At 38.2% G+C, this 20,342-nt stretch overlaps 1 protein-coding gene across 9 annotated transcripts in view; it reads right to left on the bottom strand.

Moving 5' to 3' along the window:
* The window catches only part of Magi2 (membrane associated guanylate kinase, WW and PDZ domain containing 2), a 1,289,418-nt gene that overhangs the window by 278,106 nt on the left and 990,970 nt on the right, over positions 1-20,342 (bottom strand). For all 9 annotated transcript variants that reach the window (XM_047561711.1, XM_047561713.1, XM_047561712.1 and 6 more), the window contains 2 exons: positions 9,380-9,501; positions 7,209-7,391 (listed from right to left, as the gene is read on the bottom strand). In XM_047561711.1, the coding sequence (XP_047417667.1) occupies positions 7,209-7,391; positions 9,380-9,501 (305 nt within the window). The remainder of the gene's footprint in view (positions 1-7,208; positions 7,392-9,379; positions 9,502-20,342) is intronic.

Below are 20,342 nucleotides of genomic sequence, written 5' to 3'. Positions count from 1 at the left end.
TGCTTGGAAAGAATCAAGAGTAAATATATTGACAGGTTAAACAAGCACAGTTTATTTCTTCTCCACTGGAGATATTAGTATAGTTTGGCTGGCTGGAAATTCAATTCTATTTCTTGCTTTTATAGAAACTCAACTGGTTTTGTAACACCTAACATTCATAAATCTCTAAAGAGGCAAAAAGAATATTATTGTATCAGAGCATTTGTTTTAAAAAAAGTTATCTAACATAGATCTGAGTTTGACTATTTTGCAAGATTAATTTTTTTTTAATTGAATTGTTACAACCACCTCCTTTAATTTTATTGGAAAGATAAAGTTAAAGATCTGGTGATTTCACTGCTCATAATCTCTGGATATGGAATTTTGATTCACTATTATATGTCATTAGTTCTACAGAGAATGGGAAGGGAAAACATTATCAACATTTCTGTGCCAGCAACGATGTGAGGGCAGTGAGAGCCCCCTAAGAGCAAGAAGTAATTTTCTCAGGGAAACTTGAATAAACTGGAAAAAAAATCAGAAATCAAGACATCATAGGAAGATACTGTGATACTGTGATAGATAAAAGATTACTAATTTTTTTGGCCATTTTTCCATCATTGAGTAAAGCTTGGTTCCCCTCCTCTCGAACTTGGGCTGACTTAATTAAGTCTTTTTCTGATTAACAGAAGGAGGTCAAAGTCATGGTGTGCAGCTCAAGGTCTCAGAGGCTTGACAGCTCCCCCTTTTTTGCGCTCCTGGAACCCTCAGCTACCATGCAGAATGAGCAAACCACCTAGAAATTGAGACCATGTGGAAAGAGATGCCTGGCCAGATCTGAGTGTTGCAACCATCCCTGCTGAAGCATCAACATGGGAATAAAACCACTAGCACATCCCAGCCCTCGGAAGGCTTCCACAGGACTACAGCTGTGTGAGTCCTGCAGAGAGCCTCCTAGAAGAGTGTGACCCAACTGATCCCATGTGAGATTGCAGCATCATAAGCAAATGATAGATGGTTCCTTAAAATCAGTGAGATTTGGCCTGATTCGCTATGTAGCCAAAAAAAGGATAGTGGGTGCTTCAAAAGAGTAAACAAATTATAATTCTCTGATTAGTTCATTTGCTTCTTGCAATTGATAAAAAACACCGGAATGGTTTACAGTACCTAAATGTGAACACTTCATCATAGAGGTGAGCAGTGGTACAAAACTGGTTGATTGACTAAGATCTTTATAAGGTGGCTAGTAGGTAAGGGGGCAATGACCAGAAGAGACTGCGGCAGTGTCTGCTCAAAATTGAACAAGGAGCCTGTTATGGATATTAGGAAGTGGTGGGAAGATAATGAAAACCTTTTCAAATAACTTCTTAGGGTTCTCATAATGTTTTCTCCTGAAAGTTCAATTAACCACCATGGAATTTTATTAAATTGCTAAGGAGCGAAGTATAGCTACTGGGGTCCCTGGAGTGGAGAGAGGCACAGGGATGGGGAGCACAGGGGTGGGGAGGAGTGTAACTGCCCCTCTGAGAGCAGGGCTATCAGGAATGTGCACAGCACCATGGCCTCTACTTAATCCCCACTGTTCTCCAGGAGCAAAGGGTAACTAAGATTCCTGGTAATGCAATCTTGAAACAAGTATCCCCAAACAGTACTGAAGGCCCCAAAAAGTGAAAAGTTGCTCATAGTTCAATGTCCTGGGCTAATTTCTAGAAGTCAGTTTATGTGGCTGATAAGAGAGATAAATGTAAGGATTCGTTTGTTTTTTTGTATTGGGCAGATGACCACAGACTCTATGCCAAAAGTTAGTGCCAAAAATATACATAAATACCCCTTTAAAGCAATTCTGAGCAGAAGCTGTATTGAGAGATGGCGAGGATAGGATGGAGATATTTGCTAAACTGGAGAGTAGATGGGAAAAGAACCTTCTAGCTATCATTACCTGTAGTGGTCTTCATACCTCAGTGGGTATATACTGCAGATTCTAAGACTTCTACTTCAAGACAACAGACTGAACATACAGAGCTAGCCTGTTTAACAAAGAAATGAATAACCCACAGCAGTAAAGGGAACCTGAGGGAAGCTATTATCTAAGAGGGCCATAAAAGACAAGACAGCAAGAAAATTGAAGAATAGAGAATGTCAATAAAGGCGTGATAGATGATGTATCAGGCTTTAGAAGGTATACTCTAGAACATGGGTTGCTAAAACCTGATGCTGCCTATAATTGTAAATAAATATTTATTGGAACAGCATATAAATGAATAAATGAATAAATGAACATACCTGTTTGTTCACATGTGTCTAGGGCTCCTTTCATGAGGGTGGAGTCGGGTTGTGACAGAAGCCCCTGGCCTAAAAAGTCTAAAGTATTTATTATATGGCCCTTTATAGAAAGAGTTTGCTGATTCTTTTTCTAGTATGTTCTTGGAAGGGACAGTAACAAGAACAAGATGGACTCTCAGTTTGCTCCACAAAACCTCAGAAAGAATAGGGATCAGGAAACATCTGATATGAGTCTATAGAAGCTCTGCTCTGCCACACACCCACTTGGAGAACTCTCCCCAAATACCCTAAATCAAAGAATAAGGTTGTCCCCAAAAATGTAAGTCAAAAGCCCCAGAGAACAAGCTAGACATTCACATCTGTTCCTGCCTCATAATCCTAAGTAAATTTGACCAGTCTTCAAAGACTGCTACAAATGCAGGATTTCAAGTGACTTTTCAGTGTTTTACTTTTAAATAGGGACAATTGAGGATAATAAGACATGGGCATGGTGCTTTAGTGCCATGAGGACACACAAGAGGACATGGCTATGGAGAAGAGTGGACTGCCATTCTTAATATTGCATATTAAGAGACCTCTAGAACATTCAGTATGATGGTACTTTTGGGAGAAAACCATAGGATCGTTTTTATTTTATTTATTTATCTATTTATTTATTTTTGGTACCAGGGATTGAACTCAGGGGCACTTGACCCCAGAGTTACATCCCTAGCCTATTTTGTATTTTCTTAATTTAGAGACACAGTCTCCCTGAATTACTTAGTGCATCACTTTTGCTGAGGCTGGGTTTGAACTCGTGATCTTCCTGCCTCAGCCTCCCAAGCTGCTGGGATTACAGGCATGCACCATTACACAGCCATAGGACCATTTTAAGAAAGATATTGCAGTAAAACAATTAAAAGACAAAGTGAAACTCAAATGGTGTTTAAGGGAAACTATGTATTTATGGTTTATTATTGGGTTCAATGAACAAATATACAGTTATAATAATGCAAAATCTATATAAGTTTTACTCAAATTAGTTGTAACACTATTGAGAGGATGTGGGAGAGTAGATAGGGTATATAGGAACTAAAGCTCTATTTCTTTCTAAAAAGAAGTAAATACAAGTCATGTCTAAACTGTTAAGATAACAGTATGTAAGTGCATTAATTAGAAGTGTGAAGGTAGCCACCAAGAGAAACACTTACTAGAGTACCAACTGATTGCATCTGGGATATGGAACTGGAAGGTGGGAAGGGTCAGGGCAGGCAATGTTATATGTAGCACAAATATTTTGATGCTAGTTTTTTTTAACCATGTGTGTGTCTAACTTTGACAATTTAAAAAGTATACAAGTGCACATTCCCAAGCACCATTTCCTGAAATTTAGAATCTGCATGTCTAGGGACACAGGAATTTGCATTTTTAAAAACTTTCCAACTGGTTCTGACAAAGTCAGACTTGGACCCTGACTCTTACAAACAAAGACATTAAAGTAGCAATCAGCACAAAAGCAGCAACAGTGATCTGCTCAAATGAAGAAATGCCAGAGGCTGGCGCGTGCCACCATGTTTAACTTTAAGGATACTTGCTGTGATCTTATTAATATAATGGGTAAATATTTTTAAAGGGCAAATAAAAACTAACAGATTGTGAGTGACTTTGCAATTCTACCCACCTCTTTGGGACAACCTTACGGATAGGTCAGCTTTCCTCTCTACATGTGTTGACAACCACAAACCTTGATTCAGAACTTAGCCTGGGGTAAAACAGGAAACATCATGCAGCAAGGAATGCTTTTCAGACTGAAGGATGTTATATAAATATCTTTCGGATTCTGGCTTCTATGCAAGTCAAGTTAAATCAAACTTGATTTTTAAAATACTTTAAAGAATGTTAACAGGTCTCTGGTGCCTGATCACTTGAATGTGTAGAATACTTAAAAATCAGAAGTTAGATGGTTTCTGGGCTTCATGTTAATTTCATCTGAGCAAACTTCTTCTGGAATATTGTAGTACCAGTGGGAATTGGCTCAATTAGCTCTCAAAAAGCAGCCAGAAGCACACTGCCCTTCTTTCTCTTGCGCTCTACTCTTTCCCAAGAGTCAGTGCTGACTAAGAGACAAAGAATTCCCCAGCCTTTCTGTTTCTCCTGTGTAGGATCCTCAGTCAACTTTTCAGCACAGGAGATTTTTCTTTGTGTCCCAACAAACTATTGACATCTCTTTCCCTAAATTAAAGACCTCCTAAAGCTAGGAAAGTTAACTGAAATATTTTCATGCATATTTCAATATCAAATGAGACTACTCAGTTTTCAAATATCAATGATTCAATGATTATTTTTTTTATTCATCTGTAGTTTCTATTATTTTGTTAATTCTTGAAGTTTTTTTTTTATATGAAGTCACTACAAAAAAGAAAAATGATTTTGTCCTTAACATATATCTTCTTTTAAATTTCATCCAGAAACTGGAAAGGAGGTTTGTTTTTGCCTCAGTGCGAGGCTACCTTATCTAGGTATCAAAAACTAGGCTGTGTTATAAAAGAGGACATCAGGTTAAGTACCCCTGAGTTCAATCCCCGGTATGGGGAAAAAAAAAAAAAAAAAAAAGAACCTCAGAATCAATCCATTCAATTTTCAATTTTCACTTCTTCATTTTTAAGAATATTCATCCATCCAAGAACTCATGAGTGCCCACTGTTTGCCTAATGCTATTTTAGTTTCTAGAGATACACAAATACATAAAACATCAGTCACAGAGTAAAATCTTTATGTCTAACTAGTTGAAAATGCATATGATAATGGTTTTAGATATAGGTATAAGTGCATTTATATTTTTGAGTATATAACTATTTACTATTCTTTGATGATTGTTGCAAGTGTAAGTAGTTAACCATTACCTCTTGTGATTATTATTTTACTAGATATGTCACCATAAACACATGTTGAGGATGACTTATTAATATGTACTGTGATGGCATATAAACCTTTTCGTGGGTCTTCCCACCTGTGCTTCTGCACATGCTGTTGCCTCTTTTGACAGTCTTCTTTGCTTGTCCATCCAGCAGATGTCTAGTCCTCATTCAGAACTGTCAGGCACCATCTCCTCTTTGAGGATTTCTCTAAGCATCTCCCCACAAAGCTGTCCCTCCTTTCCTCTGTTCTATTTCTGTACTTAAGTACTGATTTTTATTGTTGCATTGATATAAACATTCATTAAGATATCACTCATATTTCTACACTGTGAACTTCTTGAGGACAGATACAGTTGTCTCTTTGGTTTTGCATCCCCATTAATTAGCAGAATGTTTGGCTTATACAGACGATCACTAAATATTTGCTGAACTGCAGAACCATTCTCTCTATTATAACTTGTGGAATGTCACAAAAGTGTGTTTACCTTTGTTTTTAAATAATCGCACTATTAGAAGTAAATATGAAATATTTTGGAATATTTAGGAAGAATTACATTTTGTTTCATTATCTCTTGTCCAATGAGGGAATTACCATCACCATAAAAGTCTAATGCAATTATATAGTTAGCAACACACTTTCCTTTTTAAAAATGTTTGATGCTTGCTCCCTGACTTCTGATTTTGTGCCAACAGAATGGCATGATAGACTCATCATTGTGTCACGATTGCTTGCTCCTGTGTCTGATGCCCACCCCCCAAAGATGTAAACTCCTTGAGAGCCAGGTCCGTGTCACTACTGTCTTTGAAACTTCATCTCCATTTTAAAGGAGATCAGTCATCTATTATATACATTTTTACTCACTAGTGAGCAGCAGTACCAAATACACTCACAGGGCATCTTGAAAAAAGTTATTTATACAGAAACTAATACATGATAAGACAGTATTGGTAATTTTTAAAATAAAAAGTGTCAGAGGAAGACCTTGATTTTATGTTTCTCCACAGACAAACCCCTTTGAAGCTCATGGAGGAACAACTCATAAAGGTCACAACATTGCCATCTCTACACCCAGAGTGAGTCTTTAATTTTTATATGTAATAGGATCCAGAGACTTTAGAAAGATGATACCAAAAATTAAATCAACACAGTGAAAAATGTAAAAATGGTGATGGATTATATTTCTTTGGAGATATAATTACTGCATAATATTCTAAGGTTTAAGAAGTTACACTATAAAACTCTTGAACTGGCATTTTAAATACACAAGATCAAATTTAATTTCTTCATTTTTTTCTAGATAAAGAAATTAATATTCATAAGTTATGGAACTCATTCAAGGTCATGGGCCAGGTAGGAGAATTTAAAATCAGACTGTGAAATCAGACCTAGTTCATTACTTTTTCCTTTACTCTGTGCACTTTTCATATTTTATATTTTCATTCCATTAACAATTTTCTTCTATATTTCCATGTGAAATTAATTTCAATTATAATTTAGAGATAGATAGACATCTAAGTAATTGTATATGGAAATTAATTTGTAAGGACTAGGAAAAAACCCATATACTAGAAAATTGTATGGGGACATATAAAGACTAATGCCATTTAATTTTTTTTCTCTATCAGATGGGCATACATATTTAAATATCTAACCTGGGCAATTTAGACAAAGAATATTACAAGATTAATATAAATTTAAAAATATGGGTGGCTGAACATAAGTTAGGAAAATGTGAAGTGTTAATCATATCCCAAAGAAGGAGCTCTGGAGATGAATTAGAAAAGTGTAAATCTTAAGAGTTCATTGAATCTAACAAACAGAGTGGCAGTGTGAAAAAATAAGACAAAAATGATATATAAAGTTGTTTCTTAATTACTTCCTCTTGATAATGTTAAATTTAGGAAAAATAAAACTTGGGGTTTTTCTAAAGTGAAGTTTCCTTTGACTTTTGAATTAAAAACACAAAAGTAGCATCATATAATTGCCTCAAAAAAAAAAAAAAAAGATGTTGTAAAACCAATTTCTCAAGCGCTAAGAAAGAAACTCACCTGTTTCCATCTTTCCATCCTGTGCTGCAGGTCCATCTGGAATCACGCTTTTCACCTGCAGAAACTCATCAGGCTCATCTCCACCAATGATGGTAAATCCAAAACCCATGTTGCTCTTTTTTAGGGTGGTGCTCAGGAATGTTCCCTTCAACTGGGATGCATCCCGGGTGAAGAGTGGTTTTTCTACATTGACCAATATAAGTTAAAAAAGAAAAAGCATGTTTAAGGCAAGTTCTCAGACAACAGAAAGCCAGCCAACGAGCAGCAATCCCAGGGGTGGAAGTGAGTGAGGTTCTTACACAGTAATGCAAACAGGTGGTGGCTGCAAAAGGAGCAAGACTGCTAGAACTTTCTACAAATGCAGAGCAGTCCCAAGCATCCAGGGAAAATGCAAAGGCTGTTTGGTTTGGAGAGTGACTTTTTATTAAGTCAACATTTCTATTCATTAAGTTAGCTTTCTTATATTTTGAAAGGGCTCTATCAACAGGCTTCCTGAGCCTTCAGATAGAGGACAAAGAGCCCAAATCATCCAGACACATCTGGATATGTTCCTCTTATAGTTATGAAAGATCCCAGGTAGGAGGTATGTGAGTGGCCAGTCCTTCTCAGAACCTTGAAGAGAGAGAAAGGTACAAAACCAAAATGGACTTTGTTGTTGTATTAAAGAGACTAATGGCACAGCATTTAAGCATGTGCAGATATAGAGAAGCAGTGGAATGTGAACACATACTGAAAGGTCCAAATTGCTTAGAAAGAGTACCTGGATGTGGGACTGAATTAATTTCTGCTTATACCCCTATACTGTGAAATTCTGTAATCAGATAGGTAAATTTATGCTGACCTGAACATGTTTAGTACATCCAAAAAATGTGAGAAAAAGGCAAGCTGATGCTTCTAGATAGAATTATGAATGTAAAGGTAACACATTTTGTAACAAAATGTTCACACATCCAAATCATGGGCCTACATAATCTGAATAGAACTTGAGCCTTCTCATTTAGTTTGCCCACTAATTTGTTATATAATAGGCTTTTCTGGCTACCATCTGTAATAAATATATTTCTAAGCATATTAAATGCTTTGAAAATAACAGTCATACTGAGACAGAATTAAGCATCTCCTTTAAATCTCACCTAAGTATTTTATGATACTTTTTTAGTTGTTACATTTGGTTGATATGATTTGCTATTCCCAATAGCCAAATTGTATGTGGTAACTCAGTAACTATTTTGTATGATACTTTTGTTGCTACTCTTTGAGCGATATACAATAAACAAAGTAAAATGGTGAGTCATTATATTGGAGTTTTACTTTATCTCTCTGTCCACTTACATATCGGATGTATCTTTATTGAAAGCAGAGTTTCTTTAAAACATAAATGAAAAAAAAAAAAAAAACCCACATACAATCTTCTCACCTATGTTTACCAAAGCAATGCTTTCAAGTGGAGGAACACTCCTGGGAGGACCTTTACATTCATTTCACTGTGCTGCAGTGCTCAGTGTGAACACTCGGAGTGAACACTCGGTGTGAACAGCAGGCAAGTCTAGACTCCTGACTCCGAAGCATCTTTGTGATTTTTTTTTTTTTTTTTAAATGAGTGGAAGCCCATAAGATGTGATCGCTTGTGCAGCTACTCATACTACTATGTGGCTCTCAGGTACAGTCTGGTCTGCAAGCTGCCCTGAGACATACCAAAGGGCCGTGGTCTCCCTGCGTGGTCACGGTGATAGTAAGACAAATCATTGACGCTGCGCGACCTCTCCGGGGGAGTGCGGGATTGGATGGATTTGGGCCTAGGTAATGTCGATGAGGAGCTGGCTACTGTCACAAAGGAGAACAAGCCTCATTCTTATGCTTAGTCTTCAGAAGACAAACTTGAGTCTATGAATCACTGCAGTTTATAGAAGTGCTGTCAAAACCCATTAATCTCCACCTGGCAACACGCTGTAAACTCCTATAAGGTACTGCCTGAGGCTTTAACTTAATCTGTGGTTGTTAAATGCATTAGTTTAGAAATAATGCAAACACCCAGCTAAAGCTAATAGAAGGGTCTGAAGAAAGCAAATCAATTATTAGCAATGACCCAAGCTACAGGCAAATCTGCAAGTGCAGACAGTTTGTCAGATCACTTTTCCTTTGCAACACCACATGCTGACATGGTACAGTACCTCGGAAACCTGGGGCCTGCAGGGGCTTCGTTCCAAGTTCTGTGTGGGGCATGTTATGCTGCTGTAGCTTCCTTTTTGCTTCCAGGACAGGATTTTCAAACTGTGTTCTTCTATTTATGTGGCTAAAAAAGAAAATTTCAAATTAGGATAACAGTGGGGCAAAGTCATTTAAGAGAACATACACCTGTGGCCAACTACAGAGAGCAGGTGATTAAGGGACACCTTATCTGATCACAGTCAAGGGCCTTACCCAGCACGCAGTCAGGCTTCTGATGGAGTTGGTGGTGCACAATACACATTTCTGTGACAAGTGTAGAGTTCTCAATGACTCTTTTGTTATCATATTTACATTATGCTTGTTTAGCCAAAGCTCCGGAATGTGCACTGACTTTCTGGTCTACTCTGTTTGAGATGAGCTCCATGCGTTAAATAAATGACCAACACATGAAGTTAATACTGAATAGTGTTGAAGAAAGGAATATTCTCTAAGCTTTGTGAAGTGCCCCATACTTAACTGGATAAAGGTGAGGTAAATTCACTGATAGTACAGCAACTCAAATCCACACTTTTATGGTTAGACCTGGCTTGAAGCACTAACTGTAAAAAGGAGAGAGATTCCCAAGGATACTCATGAAAGTTATAGAATAGCTGAAAGGTGACTGATGCTGAAATCAATCAGAAGTAGAGTGTTCACATTCTACGTGGGGACATGGCAAACTTGAAGATGACACAGAGTGGTTGGAAGCAACAATGGCCCAGCTAACCTGAGGGCTTGTATCAGAAAATGATGTCTTGCTGTATAACAAGCTGTCTGAAATTTGGAGTCCTTTATCTGGGTGTAGAATAGGAACCAATGGCAACCCTGCCTAGTGCTGGTGACCATGATGCTCTTTCTCTGGGATACACATGACCTGGAAGAGAGCTGGCATGGTCATTGATTTTGGTTCTTTGCACAAACAGGATTAAGCTGTGAAAGCATGATGAGGAGAGAGGGGTTAGAATAGGCAGTGATAATTCCTAAGCATTTAACTCTGAACCAGTTACTATATATAATATTCCTGCAGGACAACATTGATGGCAATGTGACTGATACATAAGAGAGGTTGGATGACATTCTCAATCACATGCCTCGTAAGTGAAAATTCTGGATTTGACCATCACATCTATGTCTCTTTTCTATACACTTTCTCATTTCAGTGTATGACTTCACATGGGCAAGTGCACATGTCACCTGCACATGTACACACAGGCATGCCTATGAACCATTCATCATGTCATCTTCAAGTACACATCAAAAAGGAGAGAAGATGTGAGAAGCCAAAGTTCAACAATCAATTTTCTATTATTATAAATCAGATAGTATCTGGTAAGATAGAAAAGTGGTTGCCAGAAACACAATGTGACTGCAATATATCATTCTTTATGGGAGGCAGGCAGGAGAGCTGTCTGTCACAGTCTGGGCAGCCAATCAGTCCTGTATTCACATTCCAGCTTTACCACTTCATTACCTGTGTGACATGGGGCAGGTTATTAACACTGAGTCTTGGCGACTTAATCTGTAATATGGGCATACTATTGTTTTCCTCTGGGGGTGGTAGTGAGGGGTAAGCACAATAATGAACATTAGCACAGGGGTTTGAACGTGGACAGGCTCAATAATTAGCAGCAGCTGTTACCACCACTGTCATCATCCTAATCATCACTAGCAACATTTTAATCACCACCATCACCACCATCAAGGAAAGTTTTATTGGGGGACCTTAAAAGCACTGGGACCTTGCTCTAATTGCCCTTGGTGCAATTTAGGAAAGGGGTGCTTATAACAATGCTTTTTGTTAATCAGACTCACCTGTATGGGGTTCAAGGTAGCTCTGTCAATGAAAACTGACTTCCCACTGGAAGCAAGATACTATTTCCCTGCTCTTGTGCACCAAGGAGGCCCATGGTTGTGGTGTACCGTGGACCAGGCATGTGAGCTTCCACAGCCCTCTCACTACATAGCCCTGCAGGCACGGCTCTGCTTCAGGATAGCCAGAGTTTGAAGCCTCTTTGTTTTTCTCCATGATCAGGTAACTTCCTTAGTAAAACCCTCTAAAATCATTCAGTTGCCCAGAAATGAGCCATCCCTTGCTCTGTCTTTGCTGTAGCTGCACTTTGGCCTGCCTCGCCCAGCTGCCCTTTGCTTTGGACATACCTGGAGCTATTCCAGCAGGCAGTAGCTTAAAAATACTCTTACCTTTCAAAACTTAAATAAGGTTTTCAAGCCTGATCAAAACTCCTTCACATGAGATTCAGAATATCAATGGTGCAGCACCTGAAGCAAGATAGTGAGTGGGGCTGAAAGTGGTATCTTGGGAAAACTTCTAAACTCTGAATCCTTCCTACGGTTTGGACTTTGGCTATGCCCTAACAAACCAGATGTTGAAGGCGTGGTTCTCAGCTTGGTGCTATTGGAAAGTGGTGGAAGAGATGGGGACTAGCGGGAACTTTTAGATCATTTTGGGCAGACTGTGTGATGATTTTGAAGGAGACTGTGGGATGATGGTCCATTTTTCTTTCTCTCAGTTCTCTCAGTTTTCATTCTTTCAGTTCTCAGCAGTGAGGTGAACAGACTTCCTCTGCCTTGCTCTCTACTCATGATGTATTATGCTACCAAAGGCCCAAAGCAATGGGACCAACTGGTCATGAACTGAAACATGAAAAACTCTGAGTCAAAATAAACCTTCTTTTTGAGTTGATTATCTCTGGTATTTTGTTACAGTAATGGAAAGTTGCCTCATACAATCCTCAACTGTGAAATGGGAATATTAGTATCTACCTCATTGGGTTGCCATGAGGGCAAGAGAAATGTTTGCAAAGCACAGATACATAGGGAGAACCCTATGACTGTAAAGTATTGTCATTATTTTTAAAGTATAGTTATTCTTTATTACTATAAGTGCTAATGCTGTTATTGTCATTATTATTGTGATAGCTTTCTTATTTATTCCTAACTCCTTCCCTAACTTCTCCAGCCACATTCCCAGTCTGTGTGATGCTCTTCCTCTGAATTCTTGTAAAACCTTGATAGTTCTCTCTCATTGTAGTTTAATTTTCTTAAATCTTTCATCATTAAGAGGATATAAGAATATTTTAAGAACAGCAATAACAGGTAAACAAAATTAGGGTAAAGTTATTTGAATCTAGGTGGAAGGTAGTAGGCAAAATTGGTAATAAAGGGTCCTATTTGTTTACTAGGGTTATGTTGTTAATTATGTATTCAAGCTGCTAACCTAATGAGAGAGAGAGAAACCAGTTACAGTATTCAGAATACTTAAGGTAAACCCCAAACCAGTTGTTCTGAGGGCCTGGTATTCCTGTTCCTACATCTTATGAGGTATTTCTTTCCAAATCTTGAATAAAGAAGTTTCTGTGATGTAATATATAGCATCCTAAATGATAATTTCACAATATGAATTTCATGGGTAAGTCCATCCATGTCATGGTGTTTGATGATTGGTTTTTATGCTTATTTTTCTTCCCTAGATTGTACACTCCTAAGTACAGGATCCACATGTTATTCATCTTTGTATACTAACCCTCAAATATAGCAAAAGACAATTTTTTTGTTAAATAACTAAACGATGTGATTAAGGCTTTTGTTTTCAAAGGTATGTCAATAACTTCAAAAAGTCAAGATGTAACTTTGAAATGTATTGAAGTATCAGCTTTTCTCATTTCCTAACAGTTCTATTTCTGTTTTGCTAGGTCACTGTTTATCATATGTATAACTTTGTCCTTAGAAAATACATTACAAGAACTCTCTGGGATGCATTTATACATACAATAGGGCTCCTCCAACTTGCCACCTGCATGTAATTATTTCCTTAGAAAAATCAATGTTTTGCCACCTGCTTTATGGTCACTATGTTGAAAACACTCCATTCACTATCAAAGTGAGTTTCTAGAGTTTATGGAGAATGAAAATACCAACAAACTAGTTTGGCATGCCTCGTGCCCCACAAATAGTGGAAGCTTGGTATGGCTTGTTACCCCTATGCTAATGGCTACAGAACATTTACTTTGCCACAGATGAAGTCATGCATTTAAAACCTAAAATGTTCCCAAGTCCTAAAAGACTTATCACAAAGAAATGTGATGGTTGCTGAATAGAGAAAGCTTTTCTTCCTTATACTTACAAACTGAATATTTTCGAGTTCTTTTAGCTAGGATTTGGGATGTGAAAGACAAATGCCATTATCTTCCTCATTGTTCAGGCTCTGTGAGATAAGTACTAGCTATTTCATCTAGCTTCTGTACAAAACGGAACCTGGGACTCTACCAAGAATTTTCACTCTTCAATTATATCCAGTCTATTGTTATAGGTTAACTCTTTTGATGTTAAAAGCTAAGGTGTAAGAGCCATATTATGAAGTAGGTATAGCTTAACAATTCTGTTTTACCTTTCAGAAGGGGAAGACCAATGACATGAGATGCTTCCATGTTGGACAGCAAGGGATATCGGGATATTCAAGGATGATATTCTACCACCTTCTCTCTTTGCTCTTACATTCACTCATCTGCAACCCCACTCCCTCCTCTCACCAAGGGATGGAAACTTAAGATACATTCATATGTGGCAGTGCTTTGAAATTCTGAATGCACCCAAGGAGCTTTAAAAAAAACCCCAGATGACTCGGACCCACCCTAAAAATCAATCAATTTATAATCTCAAAATGGAATACAGGTATTAACATTAAAAAAATAAAAAAAAGTTCGGGTAACTCTAATGGGCAACTAGAATTGCAGTCTCCTAAATTAGAAGCTGAGAAAATGTGAAGAGGTATTGCATTAGGAGTGTCTTCTCTGGTAAGATTTATGTGGAAGTCTCATGCTCTGTATGTGGCCTTAAGGAGTCCTAGGAAATGCTATTTTGCTCCAGAAAAGATTTTCCTCCATCAGAAGTTTCAGACATGCAGAATGAAGAAAATATATGTAGCTGATTAGATGACATACTGCTAAAGGTAGCCCCAGGACAGGATCCTGTTTGCTTTCTTCTTCATTCACTGGAGATGGAAAGGAGGAATAAGGAGGAAATCCCTCCATGCTGCACCCATCAACAGGCATGGCAAAGGCCTGCTGACCACTACCTGACCCTCGCCACCAATGTTCCCTCCGATTCCAGCCTGTTCATGCCCCAGTTTGCTTCCCCTGGAGTTTTGGAATGGGAACATTCAGTGCATAGTCATGAATGACACTTTTTTACCCATTGGCCACTATTCCTCCATCTTGACTTCAGTTGACAATTTAGAATGGCATCTTTGGGTAAATGTAGAAGAGGGGATAGAGTAGCTTTCTAGTGCAGGTTGTATCACAGGTAAGATGTTCCCAGAGAGATCAAGTTGGGTGCACTAATTATTCCAAGGCATGAGGTAGTCAGTTCTCAAAAAATATTTGTTGAATAAATGCATAGATGGAGTCAGGCATGCATGAAAGTTGATAGATCGCACTATTTTCCAGTTTCACTCTCCCATAAAATATACATTGTGACAGCTGAACTTGATATGAAACTTAGGGCCAGCTTATGTGATATAACCATTCTGCATTTGGAATCCTTCAAAACTGAAAATCTTTCCAGAAATTGCAATGATTGGGGAAAAGTCATCCTGCTTTAGTGATAAAATCTTTGGATCCAAGGAGTTCATAATTAGCAGCTTATATCTTGTAAGATGACAGAAATGTGCTCAAATGGAAAAACTCTATGTTAGGGATTAAATGTGGAAATATCCAGGAGCTAGCCTCTCTGCATTGGGACTGGAAAGATTTGTTTTAGCTTGGTATGTCACCCCTTCTTTGCAAACTTGTTCCGTTTGGCGCTTTCAGAATGGACTCAGAGTGAGTTTCCTGGTTGCTTTGAATTCCTTAGACTTTCTCTGACCCCAATTCTGATTCCCCACTTCTGCATTTTTATTGTCTCCCATCTGAACTCCTGGGCTGTGGTGCACCAGTAGCCAAACACAAGCACTGCACCCTTCTTATCTTTATTTTATTCACTTTAATAAAAGTCTTGAGAAGAATTCATGACTTTTCTTTTCTTTCAAGTTCAGATAAACAGAATAAAAACTCTTTCAAATGGAATAAAAATGACTCATGCTTCAGAAACTAAAAGGATAATGACCCTACAAGAATATTCTGGGGCCAACACTCATCACAGAAGGAAGGACAGTATAATCAAGAGCATGGTTTCTGTAGTCCTAATTCTCAGGCTTACACCCAAGCCCCTCACATCCATGGTGTGTGATCCTGGGACATTGTCTATGCCCTTTGTGCTTCAGAAGTTTTCATCTGTAAAGTTGGGATAAAAATAACACCAACCTCACAGAGTTACTGTGAATATTAAATGAGTTAATATGAGTAAACCACTTAAGAACAGTGCTTGGGTGTAAGTACTCAATAAATGCTAACTCTCATGATTCATCAAATATTGATTTCTCAAATTTTCTTTGCTAGGCACTATAGTAGAGGTTGGCAGAGGGACAGGATTAATCATGCATATAGTCTGGCAGGGGAGAGAAAACAGGAAAAAGGGATTATAAAATAGGGCTTACATAATAATCTATGCCTTACAGTGCTTTAGGTAGCTAAAATTTAAAAGTACTAGATTAAAGCTTAATGTTTTAAATATAAGTTATTTAAAAATATGAGCTTTGGATGAATGGAAAAATTGAATCTATTTTACTTGGAGCATTTTTCTTAAAACAGAATAATTGAATACTGCCTCTTGAAAATTTTTCCCCAATTCTAACGCTTAACTGATAATATTCTTTCTATAAATGTTCATTCATTATTTCCTATACCTGGAGGAATTTGAGTTTGCTTTGTGAATGTGAGTACGATGGCTGAGTCATTCATGGTTTCCTTTCTCCTACTCTTTCTAGTCATCAAGGTGTCCACTTTGAACATGGGGGAGGTGGAATCATGACTGACAGAAGAGCGTCCATGTATTGGCCCTGGAACTCACAGCAGAGTCTACCTGATCCACTGGGAGGCTGAGCTTCCCAGAATGAATATTTTCATGTAAATGAACTTTCTTTCCTCTTTCAGGAGTAATACAAAGTTACTTAATTAAGAAATTGACCTGCATTGTGTATCTTACATATAAGTAGGATTCATCACTAAGCCATTTCTATTCACTTACTATATGGAAATCTTGACTGACACTTTTCTTCCAGCAGATATGGTCAACTGCACTATCAATCATGTCATCAGGCCCCCATGAATTACAAGGTACATGAGCCCAATTTCAAAACAATTTTGTCATTAGTCATGCATAGTAATGTTGTCTTCTATCCACTCCATCTTCCATAAAATATCTCTCTAAAATGTTATTGCTAAGTGCAGGAGGTGGTCCTTGTTTTCAAAGTTATTTTGAATGTTTTACTTCTAAACTGAGTAGAAGCAGTGAGTTATAAACTTAGAGATAGAATGGGGTTTATCTATACTATTTCAAGATGTTAGAAACAAGATGAATTACTCCTCTTCCTTTGGTGTCTGCCAACCCTAAATGGCTTGTGTCCTTTAAATGTCACATATAAATTCACTAATTAATCAGTGTACTAGATCCTAGGGACCCCATGATGTAATACTACAACCCCTTCCCTAAGGGGCTTATACTCCAGTAGAGGAGACACACAAGTTACATGACTGTCCTTTGCCTTGAACTAGGGAGTTTCACTTGGATGTGGAATTTTTAGTTTAAAAATGTGGACAGTCCTGTGTAAAGTGAGAAGAGTTGGTCACTGTACAAGTGACCAGAAAAATATAACAGGAGGTAAGAAGTACTAATATTTGTATGCAGTAAGTGAGTACTCATAGGAAGAAAAGACAACTAGACTGATGGTTCAAGGGAAGTTTGACAAAGGAAGAGACACTTGAGTAGATTCTACAAAGATGACTGTATTTTTTGCCAGATGGAGAAAGGGGCATTTTGGGAAGAGAGTAGTGGATATGGAAGTTTGCAGCAGTATTCAATTCTGCCTAGCTAGTGCATAGGACTGGTGCACACATAGAGAAGCATGATTGTGTGGGTGGTGGTATGGGAACAAGGGGCACAGGGAGAAGATGGAGGCTGCATGATTAGAAGGGTACTTCCAGGTCATGGCAAGATGTCTGTTTTTGTTTGAGGATCTCCCTTCTCCTATTGTGATTTTAGTCGATGGGACTACTATAATTTTGAAAATGTCCATCGGTGGAAACTTGGGAGGATCGTAAGATGAGTTTTATAAGGTAAACCAATTAGGAAAGTCTTGATTTTCTCTAGAACTTTCCATCATTTCAACCTTATTGCCTGGTTACCTCCAATGTACAAGATATTCTTCTTACTGGAGGTATGAGGATGAAGAAGAGATGCTCTGTGAGCATGATGAATCACAACATCCAGAAAGATAACTATATTAGTGCACAGGGATGGGTGAGAATGGTGTGACCTGTAACATACTCTATGTTGAAATAGATGGTTATTCCTTCATAAATGATTTACAAGTTGTTAAAATGTGAAGTCACAATGTAGCTTATGTCCACTCAACTCCAAAAAGCATCCAGTCATATATAGTGAAAAAAAACATACTGCCATGGGTTCAGGAATACTTTGGGGCCTGACTCTAAGGAGAGTCAGAGAATTACCAAGGACACTCAGAATAGTGGGAAATCATGAAGGGAGTCCAGACATCACTGATGTCTGGGATTACCCAGGAGATGGACAAGACTGGTAGATTCTGAAGGTCAATGGGAACTGAAGATAATTCCAATTCTGTATAACATCCAATCTCCCCAGGTTTCCAGGTCCAATATTCAGTGATAAGAAAAAGATTTTAAAAAGTATTGTTCTTGACTACTGGGTCTTCATAACTACACAGACCAGGGGGAAATAAAATACAAAGCTCTTCCTTTTCTATGCTAGAATGCAATGCAGAGGGGATTAGAAACAAATCACAATTTAGGAAATACTTTTTATGAGTTTTAGAGAGAAAAAGGATTTATTACCTGGATACCTAGAATCTGTGCAGACTCTTTTATTAACCATGTCACTAAAAAGTGGCCATGAGGCTTGGGTGTGGGCAGGGAGCTATAATTCTGGAAGATAAGGACTCTGGGAAGATGGAAGAGATGTGGAGAAAATGAAGTGGTGGGAGCAAAGGATAAAGGTTCAACAACACCAGCAATATTGTGCATTGTCATCGTGTTATTTAAAACAGTTGCTTATTGGGCACAAGTATTTTTGCGGGATTTCATATAATTAACACACAATGTCTAAAACCCTGTCATTACTGGAAGATCAAAGCTTCATACTGACTAGATGGTGGTTTCATGTAGCTGTAACAAGAGGATGTGTTCTTGAACAAATTGCTTGCTGTTCTCCAAAATACACATTTATGCCTCCACATTGGGCTGCACTTGGATTTTTATTCTGAAACTCTAAATGAAGATGAAAGGGGTACTTCTGGATATTTCAGAGGAACATCATTCCATTTGTACACTTTTAAAGTTACTGAGTTCCTGTTCAGATTTAAGTTCTGCTTGATAATTGCCACAATTTGTTGAAAGAACTAGTTGCAGGATGGATGCTGGTCTTATAAATGAAAGAAAGAATGAAGGGAGGATGGTGGATGTTAGAGAGGGAAGGGAGGTAGTATGCATCAATCCAATACTTTGTGCGAAACCCTTGGCTAAACAGGTTGCATGCTTTTAATTCACCTGTTCCTCTGAGAGGTTAAACTATTTGCTGTAGATCTCACAGTAAGGGGCAGATACATGAATCAAGTTCAGCTCTGTATAGCCCCAAATCCAAGAACATTGATTTATGTGCTTCTGACACAAATATACATTTAGTTTCAAGTGAGATTACTTATGTGTGTGCAGGCATGGGCTATGCCTTATAATCTACAAAATACTTTGACAAGGTGATTCTCAATTTCTTTTTATCCATTTTCACAGGGAAATTGGACACTTAAATAACATTATAAGTTACCTGCTAATATTCTGTAGAAAAACATGTGAAAATACAGGACATTATTTTGATGCATTTGATAATTTTATTTTTTAAGAACTCAGTGGTTAGGAACATAGAAAGAGTGACTATGTTTCAAGTGAATATGTGCATGGATGCATGTTTTATGTATTAAAAAAAAGAGAGAAATGAAATGGTATTGAGATCATGAGTGAGAAGCCAGGAGACCTGTCTTTGTGAAACACGGTTTTCATTCCAGAAGGGTCTCTTCCCAGGCTTGCCTTTCAGCTTCCCTTAGGCCTGGTCCTGACACTAATTTCCTGAACTTTGTCCTTATGAACTCTGAAGTAGAGTATGGACCATATCTTGGGCAAAAATGATAAGGCGATTGTGAGTATTATTTATGAGTAAGATTGAAGTCATATGTGAGGGAGAATGAGGTAGGCAACAATAACCAAACTATGGATATCTTGTCCATCTTGTCTAGAAAAGGCACTCTGAGCTGTGGGCCAAGATCAGTCCTGCTGAGGTGATGCAGTAAGAAAGGGAGACATGCCAGATGCTAAGCAAGGAATTCCCTGTATGCTAACGGGGTGGATCATCAAGGGCTACTCAGGACTCTGCCCCTGAATCTCACATGAAAATCACCTGTAGAAGCTGGGTGTCTCATTCCATGTGTGCTGCATTCACCCACAAACCCCGGGCTAGAAGAAGCAGAGAAGAGAGAGCCACCTACACCTGCTGACATCCTCAGCCCCACATGCACCTCTCAGGCTTCACCACCGTGAGCACCACTTCCAAGATGCTCATGGTGTGAGCTGTCATCTCTCTCATTTCTGAAAGTAAACCAGTGTGGGTGGTTGAAGCTTCATTTGGAGACTCTGTCTAAGACTTGCAATCTTTGAGAAACTCCCCTAATGTTTCTGAATTGCAAGTGCCTCATCTGTGAAGATCCTACTCACTTTGTTTTGAGAAGAA

The sequence above is a fragment of the Sciurus carolinensis genome, chromosome 8 (assembly GCF_902686445.1).
Source record: "Sciurus carolinensis chromosome 8, mSciCar1.2, whole genome shotgun sequence".
NCBI classification, from domain to species: domain Eukaryota; kingdom Metazoa; phylum Chordata; class Mammalia; order Rodentia; family Sciuridae; genus Sciurus; species Sciurus carolinensis.
Note: the sequence above shows the minus strand (reverse complement) of the source record. Positions and strands in the feature narration are given on the sequence as shown.